The sequence below is a fragment of the Diachasma alloeum genome, unplaced genomic scaffold, assembly GCF_001412515.2.
Source record: "Diachasma alloeum isolate Michigan unplaced genomic scaffold, Dall2.0 Dall_scaffold_00199, whole genome shotgun sequence".
In the NCBI taxonomy this organism is placed as follows: Eukaryota; Metazoa; Arthropoda; class Insecta; order Hymenoptera; family Braconidae; genus Diachasma; species Diachasma alloeum.
In genome coordinates this window covers 1,270,408-1,295,330 of record NW_021680364.1, presented here as the reverse complement: position 1 = coordinate 1,295,330, position 24,923 = coordinate 1,270,408, and the positions used below count along the sequence as shown (strand labels likewise).

Genomic DNA, 24,923 nt, shown 5'->3' with positions numbered 1-24,923 from the left:
TTTTTTTTTTTTTAATCCGGGGGTTTGGCGCAGTGGGTAAGTTCGTTGCCTCACATGCGAAAGGTTCCGAGTTCAAATCCGATCTAACCATTTAAAGTCTTGATCATCATCGTGCTATACCCTAACCGGGTCGAAACGATGTAAAATAACGATTAAAAAAAATTCTCATGATTAAATCTAAGAAAAAAAAATTAAATCATTAATTTAATTATTATTAATGATTTTTTTTTGTAATTATGGAATTGGATAATTTTTTTATCCTCACTCCAATTAAAATTCATCAATTGATGAATTTATTCTCGAAGTTATGAATCTTTTGAAAAAAATCAGAAGAGCTCATTTCACTTCAGTCTCCCCCAAATGACATTCCATTATCACATTCGAAATCGAATTATTGGTACCATTATCGGCCTTCTCGGCTTCTACTCCTCTCTGCTTATATCCGAATATGAGATCGATCCAGTGGTGAAGGTTCTGCGATACGTAATCACTCTCTAGAGCACTTCTCAATTTTTGTACGAAGTCGGCGGGCCCTTCAGAGGGGAAGATTATTTAGTCAGATATTTCGAATGCCTGATCTTTGATCATGATGATCGTGGATCCATCGTGATCAAATCAGAAATGTTTAAACGAGATGAATGAATTTCGATTTTGACTATTGGCCGGTTTTCAATGAATATCTCGAAATCTAAGAGCGATAGCAAAATTTTTGACATGACCTTTTTTGTAGCCCTCAATTCGCTCTGCAAAAAAGGTAATTACGAAAATTTTTGTATCCCCCTTAGATTCGGAGATATTCCTCGAAAACTCAGCTAAAGGCTAAGTCGATTTTCTGCTACGCCTTTGAATCGTTTTTTTGCTTCGCTACCGAGTTAATTTATGCAGTAAGATAGCTTTGTGGAAATACACCATCCGTGTTTTCACTATAGCCTTAATTTTTCTCTAAAGAATGGCCCTATCTCCAGGTAATCAAAAATCAGTCTCCACTTCAGTCGATTCATCTCGTTTCACCACAAATTACCTTCAGCCCACGGTGGCAACTGCACATCTCCAACTTTCACCCCATTGTATCGATATCCAAAATCAATGCCATACTTGTTCACCAGAAAATCCCCACCATTTGAGGTATCGTAAAACTCGGGCACTAGCTCCTTAAAGTCAGACATATTCGCCAATACATTTTTCCAGACGTCAGCCACACTGTCAGGTTTTTAACTCTCGTTAACGTTTCGTCAAACAGTAAACCGTATTTCTGCGGAGTTTCATATGAAAGCAGCGATGGAGATAGTTTTCCAGCGGAGAATTACGCATTTACCAAGCGATTTACGCACGAAAAATTTTTACAGAAAAACCCGTTCTATTTTTCAACTAGATTTGATAATAAACATTTTCTATAGGAATAATCAATTATCCCTATAAATTATTATTATAATAATTACTATTATTTTTTTTGGAGACATCAATTTTTCAAGTATTTTACTCAATTTTTTTAATTTAACGAAAAAGTAAAGCGAATTAATTTTCTCCCTGAGGGTCGGGAAGTTAAAAATTTAGAAAATTTGAGTCGAGTAATTTCTACAAAAAATATTTCAATAGAGCAAGTTGTTTTGAAAAATCAAGTTTCATTGACCCTTTTCTATAGAATATTTTCTATTGGACTTCGGTATTGGAAAAACGCGCCCACAAAATGACCGAAATTCAATAGAATTTTCTAGTGAATTCTCTAGTTTTTTCTAGCGAATTGTCTAGCTTTTGCTATAAAATTTGTTGTGCGCTTTATTAAAGCAAAGCCCCCGTCTCATTTATAGTAAAATTACACAGACACGTGTGCAGTCCTTTTCTAATAATACTCTAAGCACAAATGTTGTTCTTTAATCACTTACTTGTTGAACATCCGATCAGGATGATCGAATCGACCGTTTTGAAGGCAAAGCATGTACTGAGGGTACTTCCGGACTAAATAAAACAATACAAAGCCAGGGGCACTGTAGTGGGAACCGTACAGAAATTTGTTGTGTGACATTTCCTGATATCTTTCCTAAAGAAACATGAAGCAGTTTTTTTTTTCGTTCTTCTCGAACAATTCCAAATGAGTCGCATGTACCTTTAATCGTTCTAACCGGTCAGGCTCCAGTGCCCCAATTGGTTTCGTGAGATCCCTATAGTTTTTTGGATCGTTCAAGTCTAGATTCGGAGACGTGTAATCCTGGAGGATCCAGGGCATCACTGGATATTGCGTTAAATCGTGGAAAGTGCGATCTGCGAGACTAAAAAATCGACGAAACTCCGGTGAATATTTTAATATTTCCTGTCTAAAATTTTCGAGGGATGATAACTCCACAGTTGTCGCAAAAGTGCCAGAAAATTTAGAGTCAGTCATTGTAGGAATTCAAATAATTCTAGGAAATTGTGCAATTTTTCAAGAAATTCTGGGAAATGTGGAAATTTCAGTGATTGAAAAATTTCAAAATTATCCGTAATTTTTCAGAGATGACAATGCAAATCCCTGTAATTTCTACTGCCCTGTTTTCTGCCACCCTCAGCGATATTTTAATGGAATAGAATTTAAAATTTACTGCGGAAGAGTAAATAAATAATCTTAGTGGAAAGAGAATTTTCTATTCTTCCAGCCAGAAAAAAATTATCATAATCGCAAAATTAGAAGCATTCAAAATTAAATAAGGTGTTCACGTTTTGTCGAAAAGTGGCCCCCCATTAGAATCTTGTCTCTATATTATAAAAATCCAAATCGATTGGCGATGAAAATTTGGGACTCGAAATTAAGCCTCCAAAATTAATGGTAAGTAATGAAGGATGAAAAATAAAGAAACTAAAGGTTACAAGGGTCAGAATAAGGGTCTACATAAGAGTCATGGGTGTCAAAATAAGCTTTTCGCGTTTTATAGATGATCTAATGTCATTCCGGTCATTATTATTCACTGCTGTGCGTTATTTTTCGATTTTTCAAAAATATTAATTTATTCAATCATCCATTTGGGGAAATATCAATCCCAAATGGTAAAAAAGAGTATTAATTATCCACTTGGTGCGCCGATTTGACGAATTATGAAAAAATATAATTATTTAAAAGACCTTTTGCGGGATCAAATGATTAAAATGACTGAAAATGATTGAAAAATATTGTAAAACAGTGAAAATGATAAAATCGTACTTACCTATTAACATACAAAAGATAATCATAATTCGAAAGGCCCCTATTCTGCCACTGAATAGTCATCTGATTCTGCGGTACAGTCTCTAATTGCAGAACCGACTGCCTCATCAAATTGTCGTACAATCTATCGCGATCCTCCTGATTCTTCACAGATAGAAACAAACATTCAACTCTACTTTCCGGTAGTTTCAGCCACTTTATCTCCAGCCCCACTTGGCGCAGAAGGAAACGACGTTTCAGAACGCTTTTAACTGTTTTCAGATTTATCTTCAGAACTGGATGTTGGTCCAAGTTATTGTACGGTTGGAAGTAGATTCTTGAATTAGTCAGTAATACTCTTCCAGGGTTGACTATCAGTGGCTGTATTTTGTTGGCCTGCACTTCGAAAATTATTTCTTCGTACAAGTCTTCGAGCCAAGAGGTATCGAAGGAAAATCGAGATTGTCTCGAGTGGACTATTGTCATTATCTGGAAAAATGGAGGTCTATTGGCTTGTCGTCATGCATGAAAAATTTCATGGAAAACCTAACGAGTTGCAATTCTGTTGGATTTCTATTGAACTTTCTATTATTTTTTGGTCACAAATCAATAGGATTCGATTTTTTTATTCAACTTTTTCTGATGAAATTTGCTCAAATTTTATTTGTCTGATTCTTTCAAATTAAACGAGAAGAAAATAGAATGGAAAAAAATTAGAAAAATCCCTAGGATCATTTTCTATAGATTTTTCAACAGAAAAAATTCTATAGAAAAATTAATTTGTATTGAATTTTTAAAAATAGTTTTTATTGGATATTTTCAATTAAAGAAAAAGCTGTAAAGCAGTGAAATTCTTCACCAAAATTTCAAAAACTAGTAGAATTTTCAATAAGAGTTCAATAAAAATTAAATAGAATTTTCTATCAAGTTTACTCGCTTTCGCAATGAAATTTTTTTTGTGCCTGAATTTGTTTCACTCCTCACCATCGCATTATGTTCGGCAGTAGGCAGTGTTGCAGCCCTCAATAATTGCATAATCTGAGGGAGACAGTCTTCAGGATTGGCGTAGTTAAACGATATGTAGAAACGTGCACTCTTATGCACAAATTTGTAAGGCTCCAGTATATTTCCTTTCAACATCTCTGTGTATTGTTTGCAAACAGCAGACAGAACACTCCTGCAGAGACAAGAGCAAATTGCAGCAACTGGATGGAGAGATAAATAAAAAGTGTTTGGAGTATCTACCCTATTTCATGACAGTATCTACCCTATTTCTCTGATAGTTGTACTCTCGACCGACACGATCTCCTTGAATTGCAGCTTCAGGAGCGGCCAGTTGATGTCTTTATTGACAAATACCAGGGACTTGGAGCATAGCTTTAGTCGACCGTCCATCCACTGGCTTCTCTCTTTGTCTGAGTCGTCCTCCAGCTTCATTCTGACACTGTAATCCTCGAAGAATATCTCGCCGGGCTCCAGGAGGAGCATGGTGAACCTGGAGGAATTATTTGTCATTTTTTTGTTCACGTGGATTTTTCGATGTAGAAATTAATCAGTAATTCATGAATATCTCAGGTTCTACTGGATTCTACTGAAAAATTTTGCAGTTTTATTGTATTTTTTTTATAGAAAATTTTTTATAAATTCTATTCTATAGAAAAAAAAATCTGTAGAATATTGTACATTTTCTATAGGAATTCCTCGACATGAATTTTCCCAATTTTTTTCATTCTCACGCCTGAAAAAATTTAATAGAAAAACTTAGTGCCTTCTACAAGAAATTCTATTAAATTTTTATTAGAACTCTATAAGAATTATCTTGAAGTTTAATTAGAATTCTATGAAAAAATTCTATTTGTTTTTGCTTAGGTATAAATTTTTTGATTTTTTTCTGCTGTATTTTTATGTTTCACATAATACAATCCAGAAAAAAAAAATTTTAAAATCATGTCTAAAAATTCTTATTGAAAAATTCCCAACAGAATAAGTTGTGTAGAAAAATCAATGCATAAAAATATGGTTTCATAAACAAATATATATTTAAAAACGCAGAGGGGACGTTGCGCAATTTTCAAAAGAATGGGTATAAAAACAAATTGAATCTCTCAATAGAATATTGAGATCAAATTTCTTCGTACGTGTTATTTTTATTTAATTTCCATTTTGAAAAATAAAACGAAAAAGCTGAAAATTCGAGTACAGAAATTTCTATAGACAATAACTCAACAGAACAAGTTACATGAAAAAAAAATGAAAATCCTGTTGATTTTTCCTCTAGAATATTTTCCATTGAACTTTCTATTGCCAAAAAATACGCAGATAGACTGCAGAATTTTTCAATACAATACACTAATAGAAAACATGGAAGGAAGGCCTCATTAACAGCAACTAAAACGTTCTACCAATACAGTGATGATTCAGCATTTGGTCCAACGCCAAATTTTCAAGAATTCTACTCTGATTATCTAGTAAACAAAAAAAATTAAAAACCAAATGAAAAAAAAATTAAGAACGTTTTCCAGTTGCAACGAGACCTATTCCAGTTCCTCTACTCATCCAATTAAGCCTCAAATAAATCTGCCCACGAGGATTACCTTTCTTTTTCCATTTTATCCGATTAACTGGACAGAACCTCATTCGTTTCTCAATCTCCTCGGCAATAATTTATTATTATTGTGATAGAGGTGTGACGCATTGTCAAGATCTTCCTGCTCCACCGATATTTTTCCTTTCTTATTGACAATCTGACGTTTACGATGGCTGCAATAAGGTTATGTTATTCAAATAATTCCTCTTAGTGCATTAGTGCCTCTTAGTCTTCCATTTGTGTGCGTAGTACCTGCACTGAGAAATGATTCTCACACAAGTGAGATCTCTCGTACATGACAGCTGACAAACTGGGGAGAGGGGCTGGGAAAATAATAAATGAATAATTATCAATTCCAAAATGATTCTTTAATTATCCCTCTCTCAAGTAACAATTATATACTCGATAACTCCAAATGTCCAGGCGCAGATATCTTCAATATTTACAAACATTGAACAATAATGATCATTAGTTAATAGTGAATGGCTGAATATATTACATTCTCCATCTCGTTATTTACATCTCGCTATTGGAAATTTAATTAAGATTTTTTTGCCTCGAACTCCTGGGTGGGACACGCACGAAAAAATTTCATAGTAAAATCTCGTGAATTCTATTTTATTTCTAGGGAAAATATTGGTCGATTCTAATGAGAAATTCTACAGCTTTAGTCCGATTTCTGCAATTTAAACTTTCCAATAAAAACGATTTTCCAAATTTTTTCACTCTATTTTGCTTTTTTTTTCATTACACGCATGAAAATATTTAATAGAAGAACCTAGCGAATTCGTTAGAAAATTCTATTCGATTTCTATTGAACTGTCTATTAGTTTTTGGAATAGAAAACGTCAATAGAATTCAATTTTTCTATATAACTTATTCTATCGAGATATTTTCTATAGAATTTCCTCGGCTCATATTTTCCAAGTTTCTTTTTTATTTTCTTAATGAGAAGACTAGAAAAATAGAATGGAAAAAATTTAGAAAATTCGAGTCGAGGAAATTCTATTGACTTTTTCTGTTGAATGTTTTCTATTGAACTTTTGAAAAGAATCGGCCAAAGACTAATAGAAATGCAATAGAATTTTCTAGATAGGTTTTTCTGGAATTTTTTTCATTCGTGTAGCTACGTTGGTTGATGCATATGAATAATCGATGACCAAATAAAAAATTAACTTAGTGATTTCGTTATTTTTAAAAGTAACAGAAATGTGGGTGACAGTGCCTTAATTTTCTTAGTCTAAATCAATTTTTGTCAATCCACTGGTTTGAACTTTTGACATTCTCATACGTTTGAATGCTGTTATCAGGTCGTCTTGGGTTATTGGACGTATAGCGTCATGGTATTCATCTTCCTCGGGGATACTTTGGTTTGATGCACTGAAATTTATAATAAGATTAATTAATTGGGAAATGCATGGGGAAAAATGGATTAGAAAAAACTTGCTGTTTCTCTCGCAAATTCTGGGGGATTTCTGTTAGAATTCTGTTGAAATTCCATTTGTTTTTTCATTGAAAATAACAACAAAATACACAACTTTGTCAATAGAAATTTTTTTAATAAAAAAAAAATTCAATAGATGTTGATTTTTTTATATAAGTTATTCTATTGGAATTTTTTCTACTAGAATTTTTTTGAAATTCACTCCTTTTTAACGAAAAGTATAATTGTTTTTTGACTATGGAAAATGATGTAACTTTGTCATCTTTGAAGAAAGTAAATAGATGTTTTTATTTTTACATATAAATTATTATGTTCCGATTTTTTTCACAAAAATTTTAGAGCCTCAATTTCCCAAATTATTTTTTTTTTATTTTGTAGTGAAAAATAAAGAAAACAGCAGAAAAACTTTAAAAACTTACAAAGTGGCATAATTTCAAATTGAAATCGGCTCAAAAACAAATACAACTCTTCAATAAAATTCTAATAAACCTTGAATAGAATGTCTTAGAGAAAACGCCAGGTTTTTCTATTAATTTTCTAAATCATCCATATTTGAATTAATTATTATTGAGGGGATACCCTGACCTATAGGCAGACGACCATAAAAAAATGCAATTAATTTTCGATATATTTATGACCTGAAAAATGAATGGGTCATGTACATGAATTAAAGTTGTCCATAATAAACTTCTGAAATCATAAAAAAATGATTAAATGATCATAGATTAATGTCCTCATTACAATACAGAATAAACAATGTTTTTCTGTTTTCTTTTGATTCCCCATGCAAGTGTCAATGAAACGTGGAATCCTTGATCTATCGGTCAGGTTCCTCCACTGAATATTTTCTTGACTCAGTCAACTAACTTTGTATGTTCTCGTGAGTAATCCCTCACTCTGTACATCGAGGCAGTTCGACACAGCTCGTGCAGATCAGACCCAGAAAATCCTTCTGCCAGTTTTGCTAATTTCGCAGCGTCCACGTCTTCAGCCGTGGGCTCTTTAGCCAGGATTACCTTGAGTACCTGCGTGCGTTGATGTTCATTCTGGAAGAATAAATTGCCAATAGCATTTTTCAAATTCTTTAGCGAATAAATCAAACAGTTCGAGTTGTCACTGTGTCATAGAATTCAATTGCAGTGTCAATGAATCATTGAATTAAATTTAAAATACATCGTCATATAAATTTCATTCGAAAGTAAATTGCTAATTTATTAGCAAAAATATATTGACTGTAGTTTATGACGAAAGGAATTTCCTCTCATTTTTTTACTTAGAATAGTTGGCATTTTACTCGAAATGTTTCTTCATCGCTGACTATAATTAATCGAAATTGACGGTATTAATTATCCCCAATGATAAAAATTATGAGCACTAACTGGTAAACCTATGTGAAACGTAGCTGGCATTCGTCGAAGTATTGCTCGATCGAGATCTTGTGGTCTGTTCGTGGCACCCATGACAATAACAGTGCACGATGGGTCGGTAATAAGACCGTCCCATAGCGACATAAATTGCGCTTTCATCATAGCTGTTGCTTCGTGGTCCTGAGAAGTTCTCGCTCGTAAAAATGAATCTAAAAAGAGTAAAATATGAGTGACGATTCTTATTTTTCATGTTCATAATTCAATTCACCAGTTTTTTACGCAATCGAAATGTCCATGAGGAGAACGTTTTACCTATTTCATCAATAAAAATAATGCAGGGTTGTATTTTGGCAGCCAGTGAAAATACAGCAGCAGTGAGTTTTTGACTCTCTCCGTACCACTTGTCAGTCAAAATGCTGACATCGAGATTTATAAAGCATGTGCCACTCTCCCTGGCAGTGGCCTTTGCAATCATGGTTTTTCCACAGCCAGGTGGTCCGTGTAGAAGCACTCCCTATATTGAATAACTAAGTTTAGTCCTATATTTTTAATGTAATCAAGTCTCCTGAAAGACGAATTAGAAATTCTAGAATATTTCAAGATTCTGTGAGTTACATCCAGAAAAATGACGGATTTCAATCAAATAAAGCCTTTTATTTGAAATTTTTATAGTTATTCTAACCCTGCGTTTTTTTTTCAATTGAATGGTCAATAGAAGAAATCATGAGTTTTTCATTTTTCATAATTTTTTTTTATTGTCAAATCGATACTTCTTAATTTTCTCGGGTTCAATTTTCAAAATTTTTGGGTCTGATTTTTTTCAATGAGAAAACAAAAAAATTCAGCGGAAAAAATTTAAAACATTTGTGTAGAACAGAAATCTAATGATGTTTTTTTATCAGAATCTATAAATTTGAAAAAATCACACAACTAGTAGAATTTCCAATAGAAATCCAATGGAATTCTTTAACCACTGGACTAGATTTTTCCATCAATTTTTTTTGTAGACAACTCCTTTGAATATCTTTTAAAAAAATAAAATAAAATAAAATAATTTTTTTTTTAATTGTAAGTCAGCAATATCTCCTGACCAAGTGGTGCGATTGGGATAAGTCATATCTCATTGCAAAGGCTGAAAAAATACCTTTGAAATTGATGAAAAATATTCTAACACGTTCAAACCTTGGGTGCCTGCGTCAACTTGGAGTCCTCGAACAGCTCCTTCCGCCTTATCGGAAGTATGACAGTCTCCTTGAGCTCTTGAATAACCGAGTCAAGCCCAGCAATATTCTCCCAAGATACAGGAATGTCTTGCGGATCAATCAAGTGGCTTGCAATCATCATCTCGTACTCTGTCAGCTGATTGGTGTCAACAATCAGACTTACACTGTTCGTTTTCCCCAATTTTCTCAATTGAGATTCCGCCTGAAAAACATTCTCGAAACCCTCACAATCATTGAATAATTGTTCTACGTGTCATGAAACTGAAATGGGGGGAACAGACAGCGGATAATTTTTTCCTGAAAAATTACTACAAGTAAAAAAGCTGAAAAATCATTCAAAATGAAGTGCATAATAAATTATTGAAATATGAATTTTTTCAGATTGTTTCCCCTTATTTTTTCTCATTATATTCTGAATAAATGACTGGAAAAATCAGTAAAAACACCGACTTCAACACTTTATGATGACTAACAAACGATTTATGATATAAAAAATTCCAAAACCTCAAAAAAATAAAAATTGAGAAAAAAGCTCATTTAGTTATGGTTATCCATCTACCACGTACGTGTGAACTGCAATTTGCGTCAATCGGTTGAGAATTGCATCATGAGAGCACTTTCGAAGATTTTACTCCTCTAAAGCCTCTTTCTGATCCATAAAAAAATCAAAACCTAATATTTCCTCATTTTTTACATTGAAACTCCTCAGCACGATGGCTAAAGGCACCAGTGATTCCGAAATTTCAGTGTCGTCTCCCCTTAAAAATACTTCCACACCGCTAAATTCCTCAAAATCAAATCTTTCGCTAGTTTCAGCTTCATCCACATGTCATGTCCCTCCAAACATCGCTTCGAGGTTAGGACCCCATCACCAGTGAACCCCAAAAAATACGTGAAGACAGCATGCAGCGATGTACTCACCCTCTCCTTAGCTTTCTTCTTAGCCTTTGACATGGGATCCAACTGAGTCATTATCCACCTTATGCTGACAAATCCAACCGCTGTTACCAGGGAGAGCCGAACGATCAAGGAGAGCATCTCCCCACGAGTCATACTAGCACCGTCTGCGAGATTCATTCTTGAAGATTAATTTTCCGTAGCAATGTTTTACACTTAATTGTTCCTCGAAGGAATATAATCACCACAAGTTCAATTACTCCGAGATGAACTGCACAAATTTTGGTCGCACGAGGGAATCCCCAAACTCCACGGGATCACAGTGACTTCGTAGTCACGGTAACAGTGTCATTACCATTGCATAAATTAATTTTCATGGGAATGACTTTCATCTGAGTGCTCACTAGAACGAGGCAGATGTGTAAATAAATTTATATTAAATTATTGTTTTTGTTCAGTTGGGAAATGGATAAATGGCGAAGGGTTCAATCCTTGGAACGTACGTTATCGTCAAGGGAGCCGCCATTTTTTATCGATAAGGTAGATTTCTGGGAGAAATCACCGGAGGAATGTACGATGGTAAAACTATCAATATATCGAATTCTTCATGATTTCCCTCATGATTTGTTGTTAACTTTTTAATTTGTTTATTGAATAATTCATTGTAAATTCAACTTTTTCGAGTTTAGAATTTTTTCCCTGAAACTTACATATGTTTTGAATAAAAAAGTTTTTTTGTACTTTTTTGAAAAAATTGATATTTATAGAGTTATAATTTTTTAAAAAATTACCTACCTGGTCCAACCAAAAATTTTCATTTCGCATAATTTTCACAAAAAATTTTTTTTTTTTAATCACATTTCAATGGACGTTTGGAACACTTCTACATCATATTCAATTTTCATTGAAATCGAAAAAAGTCGACTGCAATAGTGTGAAAATCTTCGCATGCGGTAACATATCGAAAAGTGGAAAAATTGGTGGATTTCAAGGCGCATTATATCTGAGACCTAATTACCGACATGTCGTCGGTTATAACTTTCCATTTGATCCTCCAACCATAATTTTTTATCCAGTATTTGGGCCACAATTAGTATTCCCGCAAAATCAAATGATAACCATGTATAAAATCTGGGGATGAAGATAGAAAAAAAATCGTACAGGCCGGGCCTTAATATTATTTATACTTTTTAGATCACCTTCGAACTCGTTTCATGCAACGCGTTTCATTTTTCTTGAAAATGAACAAATGTTTCAAGCCATTTTTCGGATTTTATCATCTGCTTTTGACTGAGAATACATTCATTTAGACACAAAAATTTCCCCGTATTACAGTATTTTTTTTCAAACTCCGAAGACGTCTTAAAAATCAAAATTTGATTGAAATATCGATATTGGGGGTGAAATATGAATTCCTCCGATAAATCGAGCCACGGAGAATCGATAAAAGACCGATTATCGCACCAGAAAATATCGATATGTGGAATAATCGACGTCATATCGAACTTGGGGGGTGAAATTAGAATCCTCTGATAAATCGGGCCACGGAAAACCGATAAAAAACCGATTATCGCACCTGAAAATATCGATATGCGGAATAATCGACGTCATATCGAACATTTCGACCTGAAGGTGTTAAAATTGGGGGTGGAAGTAGGGCAGACGGGGATGAATGCGGAGGTGCCCCTGAAAATGAGCCGAGTGGAGGGGATGCATGCACACAGGGGTAGAATTGAGCGGTCTTATCAGAGGGGTTAAATTCTGCACCCCCAGTACGTTCAGTCGCTGCGATGGAGTATCGCGAAATGAGCATTGTAACGGTTGAAGAGACTACTGAATTGTTACCGAGACATGATGACGAGGATGAGAGTTATTTCGTTGATTACGCGATACAAAAAGAGATTATCAATCGTAATAGAACACCCACGAGTCGGAGATTGTTGAGTCAAGCCGCTTGCACTGATAATAATTTGGCTAACAGTAATGTGCAGGCGTCCAATAAGGTGTTTCAATATTTCTTATTGAGATTTGTGATTGAGCATTGTTCAGTGATGAGGTGGTGAAGGGGGGAAATGAGATGAATCAATTTCATTTGGGGTCCAGATTTTGGGAGACGCACGAACAAATTTTTTATTGAATTCATATGGAACTTGAAAGTATGGAAAATTCTGCCAGTTCTTCGCTGATTTTATTATGGAAATGTTTTATATAGAGAAATATCTGGATTTTTATTTTTCTATAAAACTGATTCTGTTGAGATGCTTTCTGCAGAAATTCCTCGGCTGAAATTTTAGATTTTTTTTGCTTCTATTTTTTTCAGGGAAAAGGAAAAACAGTTGAAAAAATTGAAGAAATTCATTCAGGAATTTTTATAGAAATGTTCTCACCAGAATAAGTTGTAGAAAAATCAAAATACATCCGTTTTTTCTATAGAATAGTATTAATTAAAGATTTTTATTGAAGTGATGGAAAATTAATTGCTATTCAATAGAAACTATTTCGCAGAAAAAATCAATCGAATTTGATCTTTCTAAACAACTTATTCTGTTGAGATGGTTTCTATAGAAATTCTTCGACTTGACTTTTCTATTTTTTTTGCAGTGATAAAAACTTGAAAAATCCATTAGGAGAAATTTCTATAGAAAATATTTTAATAGAATAAACTGAAATATTTTTAAAGACCTTCAAAGACCGAAATCTATTGATTTCTTCTGTATAATATTTTGTATTAAAAATTTCTCCAACTTTTTTCAACAGAATCGGCGAAAAGCTAATAAAATTTCTATAGAAATTCGCTATAGCCTTGAATAATTCGCTTTAGCTATAGCAAATGCGCTAGTTTGGTCTATGAAATTTTTTGAGAATGTCTCGTAAAAATCTCCAAATCAGTGAAAAATATCGAAAAATTTATAAGAAATTTTCCTTATTAAATTTTTTATATCTCAATTATTATTCCGCAGATGTTAATTACAAAATCAATAGTTCTAACGTTGAATTGACTAGTCTCGTTTCACCACTTCGTTACTGAAGTTCATTAACAACTGGTTATTCTAATGATGATGTATTTACAAATGGACTTTTATCCAGGATTTTCCGGTAATTAGTTTTATCCACACTTCAGGACCTAATTGGCCGCCGTCGCGTAAGCGCGAAGAGGCGCGTGCACTTGAGAATTTACGTAAACGCGTTGAACAATCTAAACTATGTAAGGTCAATCAAACAACGGAAACCAGTGGCGATGCCACAACATCAAATGCTCAAACCGATGGAGAATCCTTCCAGCAACTCGACAATCGGCCCAATTTATTAAAAAAGGTCAGTCATCATGTACCAATAAACAATTTCACGGAGAAACTCTAGTGCATGCGCTAGAAAATTCTAGTGGATTTAATGAACTTGTTCATCTCAATGATATTAATAATTTTCAATGAAGTTCAAGGGATGTTGGAGAAATTATTACAATGTTGACCAAATTGTCATAAGTGCCAATTTTATATATTAAATTTCTACTGAACTTTCTATTAATTCTTGGCCTATTTTATGGAAAAATTCTGTAGCTTATCTGCGCTTTTTTTTCCAAACAAATTCTGAAATTCTTCGGAATTTGTTTAGAAAAAATATTCTATTCAGATGTTTTCAATAGAAACTCCTTGGCTCAAATTTTCTTTCTTTCATCATTCAATTTTTTGCATGAAGAGAAAAAAAAACAGAATGGAAAGAACTTGAAAAATTCATGTCGAGAAATTTCTATAGAAAATGCGGCAATAGAAAAAGTTGTATAGAAATTCTACGGTTTTTTTTCAATAGAATAGTTTCTATTGAGGTCCTAAGCCGCCGGAATTCTTCAACAGAATCGAGCGAAAACTAATCGAATTTTCAATAGGAATTTAATAGAAATCCAATAGATTTTTTTGTCGAATTCGCTAGGTATTTCTACAAAAAAATTTTGCGAGTGATTCTACAGCAAAAATGCTCATGTGTAGGTGAATCATTAACTGTAATCCGGCGAAATTTTTTCAAACACGTGGAAACAGTCCATTCTAAAGTAGTCTGCAGCGGACGCTATCGTCCACGAGATAATGAGATTATAACTTTTTGAAAGTTTGAGATGCGGAAAATGCGCTTCAAACTTGGCAAATTATCCTTTCAGGGTCATAATGATAAGGTCTGAAGCTTGTCAGTTGAACTTTTTTTTGTTCATAAATAAGGAGTTTGTTCTCGTCTAAAAAAATGAAAAAATGAATACTGGAATTTCGAATGTGAAAGATTCTTTTTTTGGGAAATTTTCTCAAAATTGTGAATTTTTCACACACAATTCAATTGACACAGAAAAAACTAGCGATTTCGCTAAAAAATTGAAGAATTCTGCAGCTCATCTGCACGTTTTTATTCAACGAAAATATTCAATGAGAAATATTCTGCAGAAAAAAATAATAGAATTTGATTTTGCAGAAATTTCTGGGTTCACATTTTCCAAATTTGTGTTATGTATTTTTTTATGAAAAGAAAGAAAAAAATAGAGTAAACATAATTCCAGAAACTTAAGTCAAAAAATTCCTATAGAGAATGTCTCAATAGGAAAAGATGTACAGAAGAATTCAATTGTAATGATTTTTGAAAGCTGCCAAAATTGTTAATAGAAATCGATCAAAAACTAACAGAATTTCCAACAGAAGTTCAAAAGAAAATCAATAGAATTTTTTATCGAATTCTCTGGGTCTTTCTATGAAATGTTTTCGTATAAAAATTGCTCGAATATCATTGGTTGGAATGTAACATATCTCGTGTAGTCCTTTCAGCGGAAGACGAACCATAAATCACGCAATTCCATGTGTACACATTCACATTGATGCCGTTGAGGCCGTATAGTCAGTTGTATAAAGCCTCGGTTCGGAAAGTTATAGGGCAGTTGGGGCCAAGATTATGCCTTTTCCTCCTCCCTTGTCCGTTTTTTGATTGAAGCGAACTTGACCCAGTTCCTTCTTGGCTACCCTAAAGCTTATCTCTCCAGATTTACGGTTCTATGTAACTCAAATTTCAGAGCCACCCGTGCGTTTCTTCAATGAATTACCCTCAAATGGCAAACTAATCTTAGACAATGGCCCTTAATTAGAATTATTCGCACCGAAATAAAAGAGACATCTAAAAAAAGTGAAGAGTACCGAGTATTTCTCGAAAAAATTCGGTTGAAGTTTTAGAAGAATTCTGAAAAATCATTTTCATCACGCTGTGACGAAAAGTGAACTTTTCGGCACGCTCCGCGTGCCTAAAAGTCCAATTTCCACCACATTGTGATGAAAAATATTGTTCGTAACTCGTGAAAAAATGTTTTTTAGCTCGTGGGATTATATCACGAGCCGAAGGCGAGTCTCCGCCTCGGCTCGTGATATAAACCTCCCACTCGCCAAAAAACACTTTTTTGCACTCGTTATGAAATATGCTATTTTCTCTGTTGATTCCGAATGGAAGCATTGGAATCGTTATATTTTTAGATTTTCTAATTTTTCTTGCAAATGATGCGGAATGATCTTAAACGTAAAAATACGAAAATTGACCACCTGGTGGTCAACTTTTAGAAAATTTAAGAATTAAAGGGGTAAAATAATTTAAAAAAAAACGAAATTTTGTCAGATTATAGAAATTAATAAGGCCTAACTCTAGCTGTATGAACTTGGAGGAGAAGTTTGATAAATCGATTTTTTTTCTTATAGTATCGATTGTACTCAGTGAGTACCTGAATGTACCACATTCATTTACGTTTGTACACCGCACCCCTAGACTTAAGGGGTGCGGGAAAAATCGTGCAGAATCGGAAAAGAAGGTACGGAAAAAAATTTCATGAGCAAGGATTCAGCATTGCATTCGATTCCTGAGGAAATTTGGGTTTCCCATAGGCAGATCGACGGCTCAGAATTAAGTTTCTCCACTTCCTACGCCCTATACAAGATAAATTAAATGAATTTTTTTAGGTGATTTCGTTTTTCGCGATTATCTCGGAAACTACTAGAGATAGAGCCTTAAAACCAAATCCATTCGATTCCTGGGGAAATTTGGGTTTCCCATAGGCAGATCGACGGCTCAGAATTAAGTTTCTCCACTTCCTACGCCCTATACAAGATAAATTAAATGAATTTTTTTAGCTGATTTCGTTTTTCGCGATTATCTCGGAAACTATTGGAGATAGAGCCTTAAAACCAAATCCATTCGTTTCCTGGGGAAATTTGGGTTTCCCATAGGCAGATCGACGGCTCAGAATTAAGTTTCTCCACTTCCTACGCCCTATACAAGATAAATTAAATGAATTTTTTTAGGTGATTTCGTTTTTCGCGATTATCTCGGAAACTACTAGAGATAGAGCCTTAAAACCAAATCCATTCGATTCCTGGGGAAATTTGGGTTTCCCATAGGCAGATCGACGGCTCAGAATTAAGTTTCTCCACTTCCTACGCCCTATACAAGATAAATTAAATGAATTTTTTTAGGTGATTTCGTTTTTCGCGATTATCTCGGAAACTACTAGAGATAGAGCCTTAAAACCAAATCCATTCGATTCCTGGGGAAATTTGGGTTTCCCATAGGCAGATCGACGGCTCAGAATTAAGTTTCTCCACTTCCTACGCCCTATACAAGATAAATTAAATGAATTTTTTTAGGTGATTTCGTTTTTCGCGATTATCTCGGAAACTACTAGAGATAGAGCCTTAAAACCAAATCCATTCGATTCCTGGGGAAATTTGGGTTTCCCATAGGCAGATCGACGGCTCAGAATTAAGTTTCTCCACTTCCTACGCCCTATACAAGATAAATTAAATGAATTTTTTTAGGTGATTTCGTTTTTCGCGATTATCTCGGAAACTACTAGAGATAGAGCCTTAAAACCAAATCCATTCGATTCCTGGGGAAATTTGGGTTTCCCATAGGCAGATCGACGGCTCAGAATTAAGTTTCTCCACTTCCTACGCCCTATACAAGATAAATTAAATGAATTTTTTTAGGTGATTTCGTTTTTCGCGATTATCTCGGAAACTACTAGAGATAGAGCCTTAAAACCAAATCCATTCGATTCCTGGGGAAATTTGGGTTTCCCATAGGCAGATCGACGGCTCAGAATTAAGTTTCTCCACTTCCTACGCCCTATACAAGATAAATTAAATGAATTTTTTTAGGTGATTTCGTTTTTCGCGATTATCTCGGAAACTACTAGAGATAGAGCCTTAAAACCAAATCCATTCGATTCCTGGGGAAATTTGGGTTTCCCATAGGCAGATCGACGGCTCAGAATTAAGTTTCTCCACTTCCTACGCCCTATACAAGATAAATTAAATGAATTTTTTTAGGTGATTTCGTTTTTCGCGATTATCTCGGAAACTACTAGAGATAGAGCCTTAAAACCAAATCCATTCGATTCCTGGGGAAATTTGGGTTTCCCATAGGCAGATCGACGGCTCAGAATTAAGTTTCTCCACTTCCTACGCCCTATACAAGATAAATTAAATGAATTTTTTTAGGTGATTTCGTTTTTCGCGATTATCTCGGAAACTACTAGAGATAGAGCCTTAAAACCAAATCCATTCGATTCCTGGGGAAATTTGGGTTTCCCATAGGCAGATCGACGGCTCAGAATTAAGTTTCTCCACTTCCTACGCCCTATACAAGATAAATTAAATGAATTTTTTTAGGTGATTTCGTTTTTCGCGATTATCTCGGAAACTACTAGAGATAGAGCCTTAAAACCAAATCCATTCGATTCCTGGGGAAATTTGGGTTTCCCATAGGCAGATCGACGGCTCAGAATTAAGTTTCTCCACTTCCTACGCCCTATACAAGATAAATTAAATGAATTTTTTTAGGTGATTTCGTTTTTCGCGATTATCTCGGAAACTACTAGAGATAGAGCCTTAAAACCAAATCCATTCGATTCCTGGGGAAATTTGGGTTTCCCATAGGCAGATCGACGGCTCAGAATTAAGTTTCTCCACTTCCTACGCCCTATACAAGATAAATTAAATGAATTTTTTTAGGTGATTTCGTTTTTCGCGATTATCTCGGAAACTACTAGAGATAGAGCCTTAAAACCAAATCCATTCGATTCCTGGGGAAATTTGGGTTTCCCATAGGCAGATCGACGGCTCAGAATTAAGTTTCTCCACTTCCTACGCCCTATACAAGATAAATTAAATGAATTTTTTTAGGTGATTTCGTTTTTCGCGATTATCTCGGAAACTACTAGAGATAGAGCCTTAAAACCAAATCCATTCGATTCCTGGGGAAATTTGGGTTTCCCATAGGCAGATCGACGGCTCAGAATTAAGTTTCTCCACTTCCTACGCCCTATACAAGATAAATTAAATGAATTTTTTTAGGTGATTTCGTTTTTCGCGATTATCTCGGAAACTACTAGAGATAGAGCCTTAAAACCAAATCCATTCGATTCCTGGGGAAATTTGGGTTTCCCATAGGCAGATCGACGGCTCAGAATTAAGTTTCTCCACTTCCTACGCCCTATACAAGATAAATTAAATGAATTTTTTTAGGTGATTTCGTTTTTCGCGATTATCTCGGAAACTACTAGAGATAGAGCCTTAAAACCAAATCCATTCGATTCCTGGGGAAATTTGGGTTTCCCATAGGCAGATCGACGGCTCAGAATTAAGTTTCTCCACTTCCTACGCCCTATACAAGATAAATTAAATGAATTTTTTTAGGTGATTTCGTTTTTCGCGATTATCTCGGAAACTACTAGAGATAGAGCCTTAAAACCAAATCCATTCGATTCCTGGGGAAATTTGGGTTTCCCATAGGCAGATCGACGGCTCAGAATTAAGTTTCTCCACTTCCTACGCCCTATACAAGATAAATTAAATGAATTTCTTTAGTTGATTTCGTTTTTCGCGATTATCTCGGAAACTATTAGAGATAGAGCCTTAAAACCAAATCCATTCGATTCCTGAGGACATTTGGGTTTCCTATAGGCAGATCGACGGCTCAGAATTAAGTTTCTCCACTTCCTACGCCCTATACAAGATAAATTAAATGAATTTCTTTAGTTGATTTCGTTTTTCGCGATTATCTCGGAAACTATTAGAGATAGAGCCTTAAAACCAATTCCATTCGATTCTTGAAGAAACTTTAGAATTATTCGCCTCGAAATAAAAGAGACATCCAAAAAAAATGAAGACTACCCAGTATTTCTCGAAAAAATTCGGTTGAAGTTTTAGAAGAATTCTCAAAAATCATGGAAGCATTGTAATCGTTATATTTTTAGATTTTCTAATTTTTCTTGCAAATGATGCGGAATGATCTTAAACGTAAAAATACGAAATTTGACGAGCTGGTGGTCAACTTTTAGAAAATTTAAGAATTACAGGGCTAAAATAATTCCAAAAAACCTGAAAATTTGTCAGGTTATATATATCAATGAGGCCTAACTCTCTCCTAAATTTCATCCCAATCGATCCAGCCGTTTTTGAAAAATCGCCATTTGTTTGTAAATCGTTGTTCGCAAAGATCTCAAAAACTACTCAACCGATTTCATTTTTTTTTCAAAATATTCGTCTCGATGTCTTCTGTTCACAAAAATGAATTAAACTCCTGAACAAAATTAAAACTGTTGAAATAATTTCCTTTCAGATATTGAGCCACAAGACAATGAGCATATCCCACGATATTACCGACTTGCAAACCGATTGGAGGGACAGTGAATTCATCACAGAATGCTTGTGCTGGCACAACGTATATCGACAACGTCACAATGCCCCGACTCTAACAATGTCACCCCAGGTAAATGCGGTACATCAACAGATAACATGTTGCATTACCTTGAAAATGCACCAATATCCATATTACGGTTTGCAAAGTTGGATGAATGTAAACTAAGGGATGAGATAAAATCATGACCTAGTTTATTACGACATCTAGGTTGGATAAATCGTCGTCATATAGCGAAAGGGGCGTAAGTGGTGTGTATAAGCATAGCTCTTACGCCCCTTTGGCTCTACGACGATATGAAAGTTGCGTGTCACATTTCACGTGCAGATGGCTGATGAAAAAAAAAATCGTGATTTTCACGAACTTTTCATGTTAATTCAGTGGCAAAACGAGATAAGTCTATTTAAGGGTGAATTTTTCATTGATTTCGTTTCATTTCCACATCTGAAGGGGATGAAAAAACTTTTGTGAGGACATTTTTTGCAGGGCAGACACAATGGAGAGAAGTGTATAAAAAAATTCATAATAATGCGAAAGCAATTTTTTTTCAGTTCTGTGATATTCATCAGAAAATACTGGAGTCTGATATGATTGATTTATATCGTTTGACCACTTCACAATGAAAAAAACTAGTGCAAGTACTTCTCAATAGAAGAACCTAGTGAATTCACTGGCAATTTCTATTGGATTTTTATCGGAATTCATCGGGAGATTCTCTTGGTTTTTTAAAATAGAACTATTGAATTGAAAAAAAATTTACAAATGTCAATTTTTCTATACAACTTGATCTATCAAACTACTTTTGCTATGTAGAAATTCATATTACATAGACGTTTCCACACATTTTTATTTTCTCATTGAAACATCTAGCCAAAAAAAGGAAAAATTCAATTCCAACAATTTTTATAAGAAACAATTTCAACAGAATCAGTTATGTAGAGAGATCAAAATCTATTCAATTTTTCTATGAATATTTTTCATAAAACATTAGTATTCGATTTGTAAAAAAATCTATCCCAAAAACATGAAATTTCTCAATAGAATCGTTAAAAACAACTAGAATTTTCAATGTATTTCAAATAAAAATCCGAAAGAGTTTCTTAAGAGACCTCCAGGTTTCTTTATTGACTCTTTTCAAATCCCTCCCATCATTAGTATTATTTTGAACTGATCATTTTATTAATTTCATTATTAAACTCTATGTTTATTAAAATTGATTCTGTAATTTTGTGTGCTTGAGTCTGTATGAAATAAAAAAGAATTTAAATGAAATACAAAACACGATCCATCAGCTTTAATTTTAATTTTTGCAAATAATTGATGTTTTCCCTCCAGTTGTGTGAATATGCTCAGACGTGGGCGAATCATCTAGCCCATACGAACACATTCTACTACAGAAATGATCGTGAAATTGGACAGAATCTCTATTGTCGCCCAGGGGGTGCTGTGCCAGGCGAAGTGAACGGTCAGGAGGTCGCTTCCTACTGGTACTCAGCAGTAAAACAGTACGATTTCTTCAAAGAGCCGGATGTACTCCACACGAACGTCAATGCTGGTGAGCTTTTTCTCTTTTTCTCGCATATCCACGTGTGATTTAAAAAAATCAATGGAAAAACCTAGCGCTTTCTCTAAAATATTCTATCGGAGTTTTGTTAGAAATCGATTGAAATTCTGTGAAATAAGCTATTCTTATTTTGCGTCGATTTATATTTGAAATTGTACATCTTCGCCGGGCGGCTTTCAATGAAGAAAAAATTAATAAATCTTGATTTTTGTATAAAACATGATCTATTGAGATTTTGATATTAAAAATTGAGAAAATAGTACGGAAAATATTATACATTGATCGCCGAGATTGTTTACGTGACTAATTTCAAAGGAATAATTCAGATAAAAAAATGAAAACGCGCACGAAAAAATTTCATTACAAAATCTAATGAATTCGATAGACAATTTTCTTGGATTTCTATTGAACTTCTATTGAAAATTCGATGAAGTTGTTATCGATTCCATTCCAACGATATTATATTTTTAAAAACCTGTAGAATTTCATGTTTTCATGTAAATTTTTTAATTGAGAAATTTTCAAGAGGAATTCATCGAACTGAATATTCTATTTTTTTCCATTCCTGTTTCTTCTTTTTTCCTCAAAGAATAATCGAACGAATAAAATGCAAAATTTTGAACCCTGGAATTTCTATCCAAAATCGAATTTTATTCATTTCGTCTATAGAACGTTCTCCATGAAACATTTCTATTGAAAAAAAAATGCGCAGATGCTACAGAATTTTTCAATAGAATTGGCCAAAAACGACTGAAAATCCAATAGAATTACCCAACGAATTCGCTGACTCTTTTCCTTTTCAATCTCTTGATACATGTCCGAGTGACATTGGTCTCGTTCCTCTATAGAATTCGAGAAATTTGTCTGCACAGGTCACTTCACGCAAGTAATATGGGCCAGCAGCCAGCTGTTTGGAGTTGGCAAGGCACGAAGTAGGAGTGGGAAGATAATCGTCGTTGCCAATTATCAGCCCATTGGCAATGTATCTGGACAATTCCAAAGGAACGTCTTACCACCACTTCCGGACTGCGGAAATCTGCCTTTGCCACCGCCACCGCGTGTCAGAGAGTGCGAGGAGCCCAATTTGTCGGATGCGTCAACCAGCAGTAGTAGTTCAATCAGCACCCAATAATACAGGCGGGGCAACTGCTTTGTCAATTTTTGCACTTCGTGGGGTGGTGGGAGAAGTTGATACCTATGTCAACTAACCCAGCGAACAATTCTTGTCGTCTGAGCACAAGTGATAAAAATTTACAGAAAAACGTAGCGTTTTGAGTAATGAATTTGATTAATTTTCAATTGGACTTCTGTTAGAATTATATTGGAATTCTGTTAGTTTTTTGTCTCAATTTCCATTACACTGAGAGAAAAAATTGGCTCTGCTGAAGAATTAGATCCTCCACGTGAGAATATTTGATGGAGTGGATTTACTTGAGGGAAATTAAGGGGAGACTGCTATGAGTTTTAAATCGCGGGCTGTTGGAGTGACATTTCTCGTTTATTGAAGATCGATTATATATGTATAAAAACAAAAAACAGGGCAACAAAATTATTGCTCATTGTTCGCTTGTCTCGCAGATGCTTAGAATGTTAAAAATGGTCCAGGACCTGAAGCATGCCTTAAGACCAAAATATACGTAAGACGGTGAGCATTGACTCAAGCGGAATCAGTGTTAAATCGGTCGCTGTCTTCAACATAATGTCGTCCGAAAATTATAGCCATTTTTCGGTAGACCATCGCATTCCAGAGTCAACTGGGTGCCGTATTACGACATAATGTCGCGCATAAAAAAATTTCAGACAAAAACCCAGCAAATTCTCCAACAAATTCTGTTGAATTTCTCATAGAAGTTATACTCAAAATTGACATAAAAATTCCATTTGTTTTTCTGTTACATATTTTGTATTTTTTTTGTGCGATTTTACTACAAATTTTTTTATTGAAAAATACCTACTGTTTCTTCAGCTGTATTTGCTCATTTTTCATTGCAAAATCGAAGAAAAATCATTTATCCTCATGAATAATCAACGTACGTGTATTGATTTTTTTTTCTAAAAAAAATCCAGTGAAATACGAATGGCAAGTTGTATGATTTTCAAAAACAATCAGCGTGAAAAACAAATCGAATTTTTCATGGAATTCTCATAGATTTTCAGTAATAAAAATGGGCTGGGTTTTTCAATTGGATTTTCAATTCTCGGATAGTGAAAAATCCGACGACATTGACAAATATCTCGAACTGTAGGCGAAACTACAATCAGTTCAACAGACAGGCACATGCGCCGCTGTACATGCTCAGCTCGATTTAGCGAATAGATTTAAAAAACGGCTCAGCTCAGGATAATTCCAAAAATATGAAAGACAAAGTATTGCGGATATCCAAGTGGCACGAATACGTTATAGGCCTTTCGTTTTCTAATGAAGGTAATGAGATTCATGAAACCCAATGGAATGTAATGCAACTGAAATTGATCGTTTTCAGGAATACTGATTATCATTCGTTGAGCTGACAAAGAGCTAATGAAACATCAACGTGTGAACGTTTGACTGAGGATATCTCAGTACTTTGGCCATTCTTTTAATGTTAACATTTTCTTTAACACTTGTATCTGACACTGACACCTGGCGGAGGTTTTCGGTGCTTCAAACATTAATTTATTTAATCATTCATTTGAGGAAATGTATTGTATTTGAGGAAGAGTATTAGCTCTCTACTTGGTACACTGATTTAATGAACTATGAAAAAAATATATAATTATTCGACTCTCATTAAAGACACGGGAAGCATATAGTGGCACTGACTGGGAAACTGACGGCCGTAAAATATCTCAACTAGATTTTAGGACCAGAAATATAATTTTTCGAGAACCGATACTATTGCCAAACTCGTCCCACTTGGATATCCTCAATATCAGCAGAATTTTAAATCATAGCAAATTCAAGTTGAAAAAAGCGGTGCCTCTATTTTTTAAGAATAA

General features: G+C 34.5%; 3 protein-coding genes across 6 annotated transcripts in view; 1 reads left to right on the top strand and 2 right to left on the bottom strand.

The window, feature by feature from the left end:
- Positions 1-5,999, bottom strand: part of LOC107035666 (protein FAN) — a 10,424-nt gene extending 4,425 nt beyond the window's left edge. Inside the window, exons 1-8 of one of the 2 annotated variants that reach the window (XM_015253208.1) lie at positions 5,749-5,999; positions 4,422-4,649; positions 4,139-4,331; positions 3,177-3,643; positions 2,105-2,267; positions 1,884-2,038; positions 1,022-1,200; positions 402-533 (exon numbers count right to left, since the gene is read on the bottom strand). In XM_015253208.1, coding sequence (XP_015108694.1) covers positions 402-533; positions 1,022-1,200; positions 1,884-2,038; positions 2,105-2,267; positions 3,177-3,643; positions 4,139-4,331; positions 4,422-4,649; positions 5,749-5,762 — 1,531 coding nt within the window. In that variant the 5' untranslated portion in view covers positions 5,763-5,999. Of the gene's footprint in view, positions 1-401; positions 534-1,021; positions 1,201-1,883; positions 2,039-2,104; positions 2,268-3,176; positions 3,644-4,138; positions 4,332-4,399; positions 4,650-5,748 lie in introns of those variants that run through there. The other variant, XM_015253209.1, reaches the window with a different exon arrangement.
- A 711-nt stretch (positions 6,000-6,710) lies between these two features.
- On the bottom strand, positions 6,711-11,223 carry LOC107035559 (ATPase family AAA domain-containing protein 1-A). 3 transcript variants are annotated; one of them, XM_015253035.1, is made up of 7 exons: positions 10,918-11,223; positions 10,697-10,839; positions 9,735-9,977; positions 8,865-9,066; positions 8,565-8,761; positions 8,053-8,231; positions 6,711-7,121 (listed from the first exon to the last, which is right to left on the bottom strand). In XM_015253035.1, the coding sequence occupies exons 2-7, from the start codon at positions 10,826-10,828 to the stop codon at positions 6,977-6,979; spliced, it is 1,098 nt and encodes a 365-aa protein (XP_015108521.1). In that variant the 5' UTR covers positions 10,829-10,839; positions 10,918-11,223; the 3' UTR covers positions 6,711-6,976. The 3 variants fall into 3 exon arrangements, with proteins under 3 accessions (XP_015108521.1, XP_015108520.1, XP_015108519.1); XM_015253034.1 differs by having other exon boundaries at positions 10,697-11,075; positions 11,176-11,194; XM_015253033.1 differs by having other exon boundaries at positions 10,697-11,223.
- Positions 11,224-12,462: 1,239 nt separating this feature from the next.
- On the top strand, positions 12,463-23,287 carry LOC107035592 (repressed by EFG1 protein 1). The gene is made up of 5 exons (XM_015253076.2): positions 12,463-12,675; positions 13,760-13,987; positions 20,303-20,452; positions 21,716-21,935; positions 22,817-23,287. The coding sequence occupies exons 1-5, from the start codon at positions 12,463-12,465 to the stop codon at positions 23,074-23,076; spliced, it is 1,071 nt and encodes a 356-aa protein (XP_015108562.2). The 3' UTR covers positions 23,077-23,287.
- The last annotated feature ends 1,636 nt before the right edge of the window (positions 23,288-24,923 follow it).

Bases quoted from the DNA above. Each gene is read 5' to 3' on its own strand.
- LOC107035559 (XM_015253033.1), bottom strand. From the start codon at position 10,852: ATGAATCTCGCAGACGGTGCTAGTATGACTCGTGGGGAGATGCTCTCC. The intron at 9,978-10,696 runs GTGAGTACATCG...AATGTTTTTCAG, and splicing joins AGAAGAAAGCTAAGGAGAGG to GCGGAATCTCAATTGAGAAA. The intron at 8,762-8,864 runs GTAAAACGTTCT...TACTCTTTTTAG, and splicing joins TATTTTTATTGATGAAATAG to ATTCATTTTTACGAGCGAGA.
- LOC107035592 (XM_015253076.2), top strand. From the start codon at position 12,463: ATGGAGTATCGCGAAATGAGCATTGTAACGGTTGAAGAGACTACTGAA. The intron at 12,676-13,759 runs GTGTTTCAATAT...ACTTTTATCCAG, and splicing joins ATGTGCAGGCGTCCAATAAG to GATTTTCCGGTAATTAGTTT. The intron at 21,936-22,816 runs GTGAGCTTTTTC...TTGTCTGCACAG, and splicing joins CCACACGAACGTCAATGCTG to GTCACTTCACGCAAGTAATA.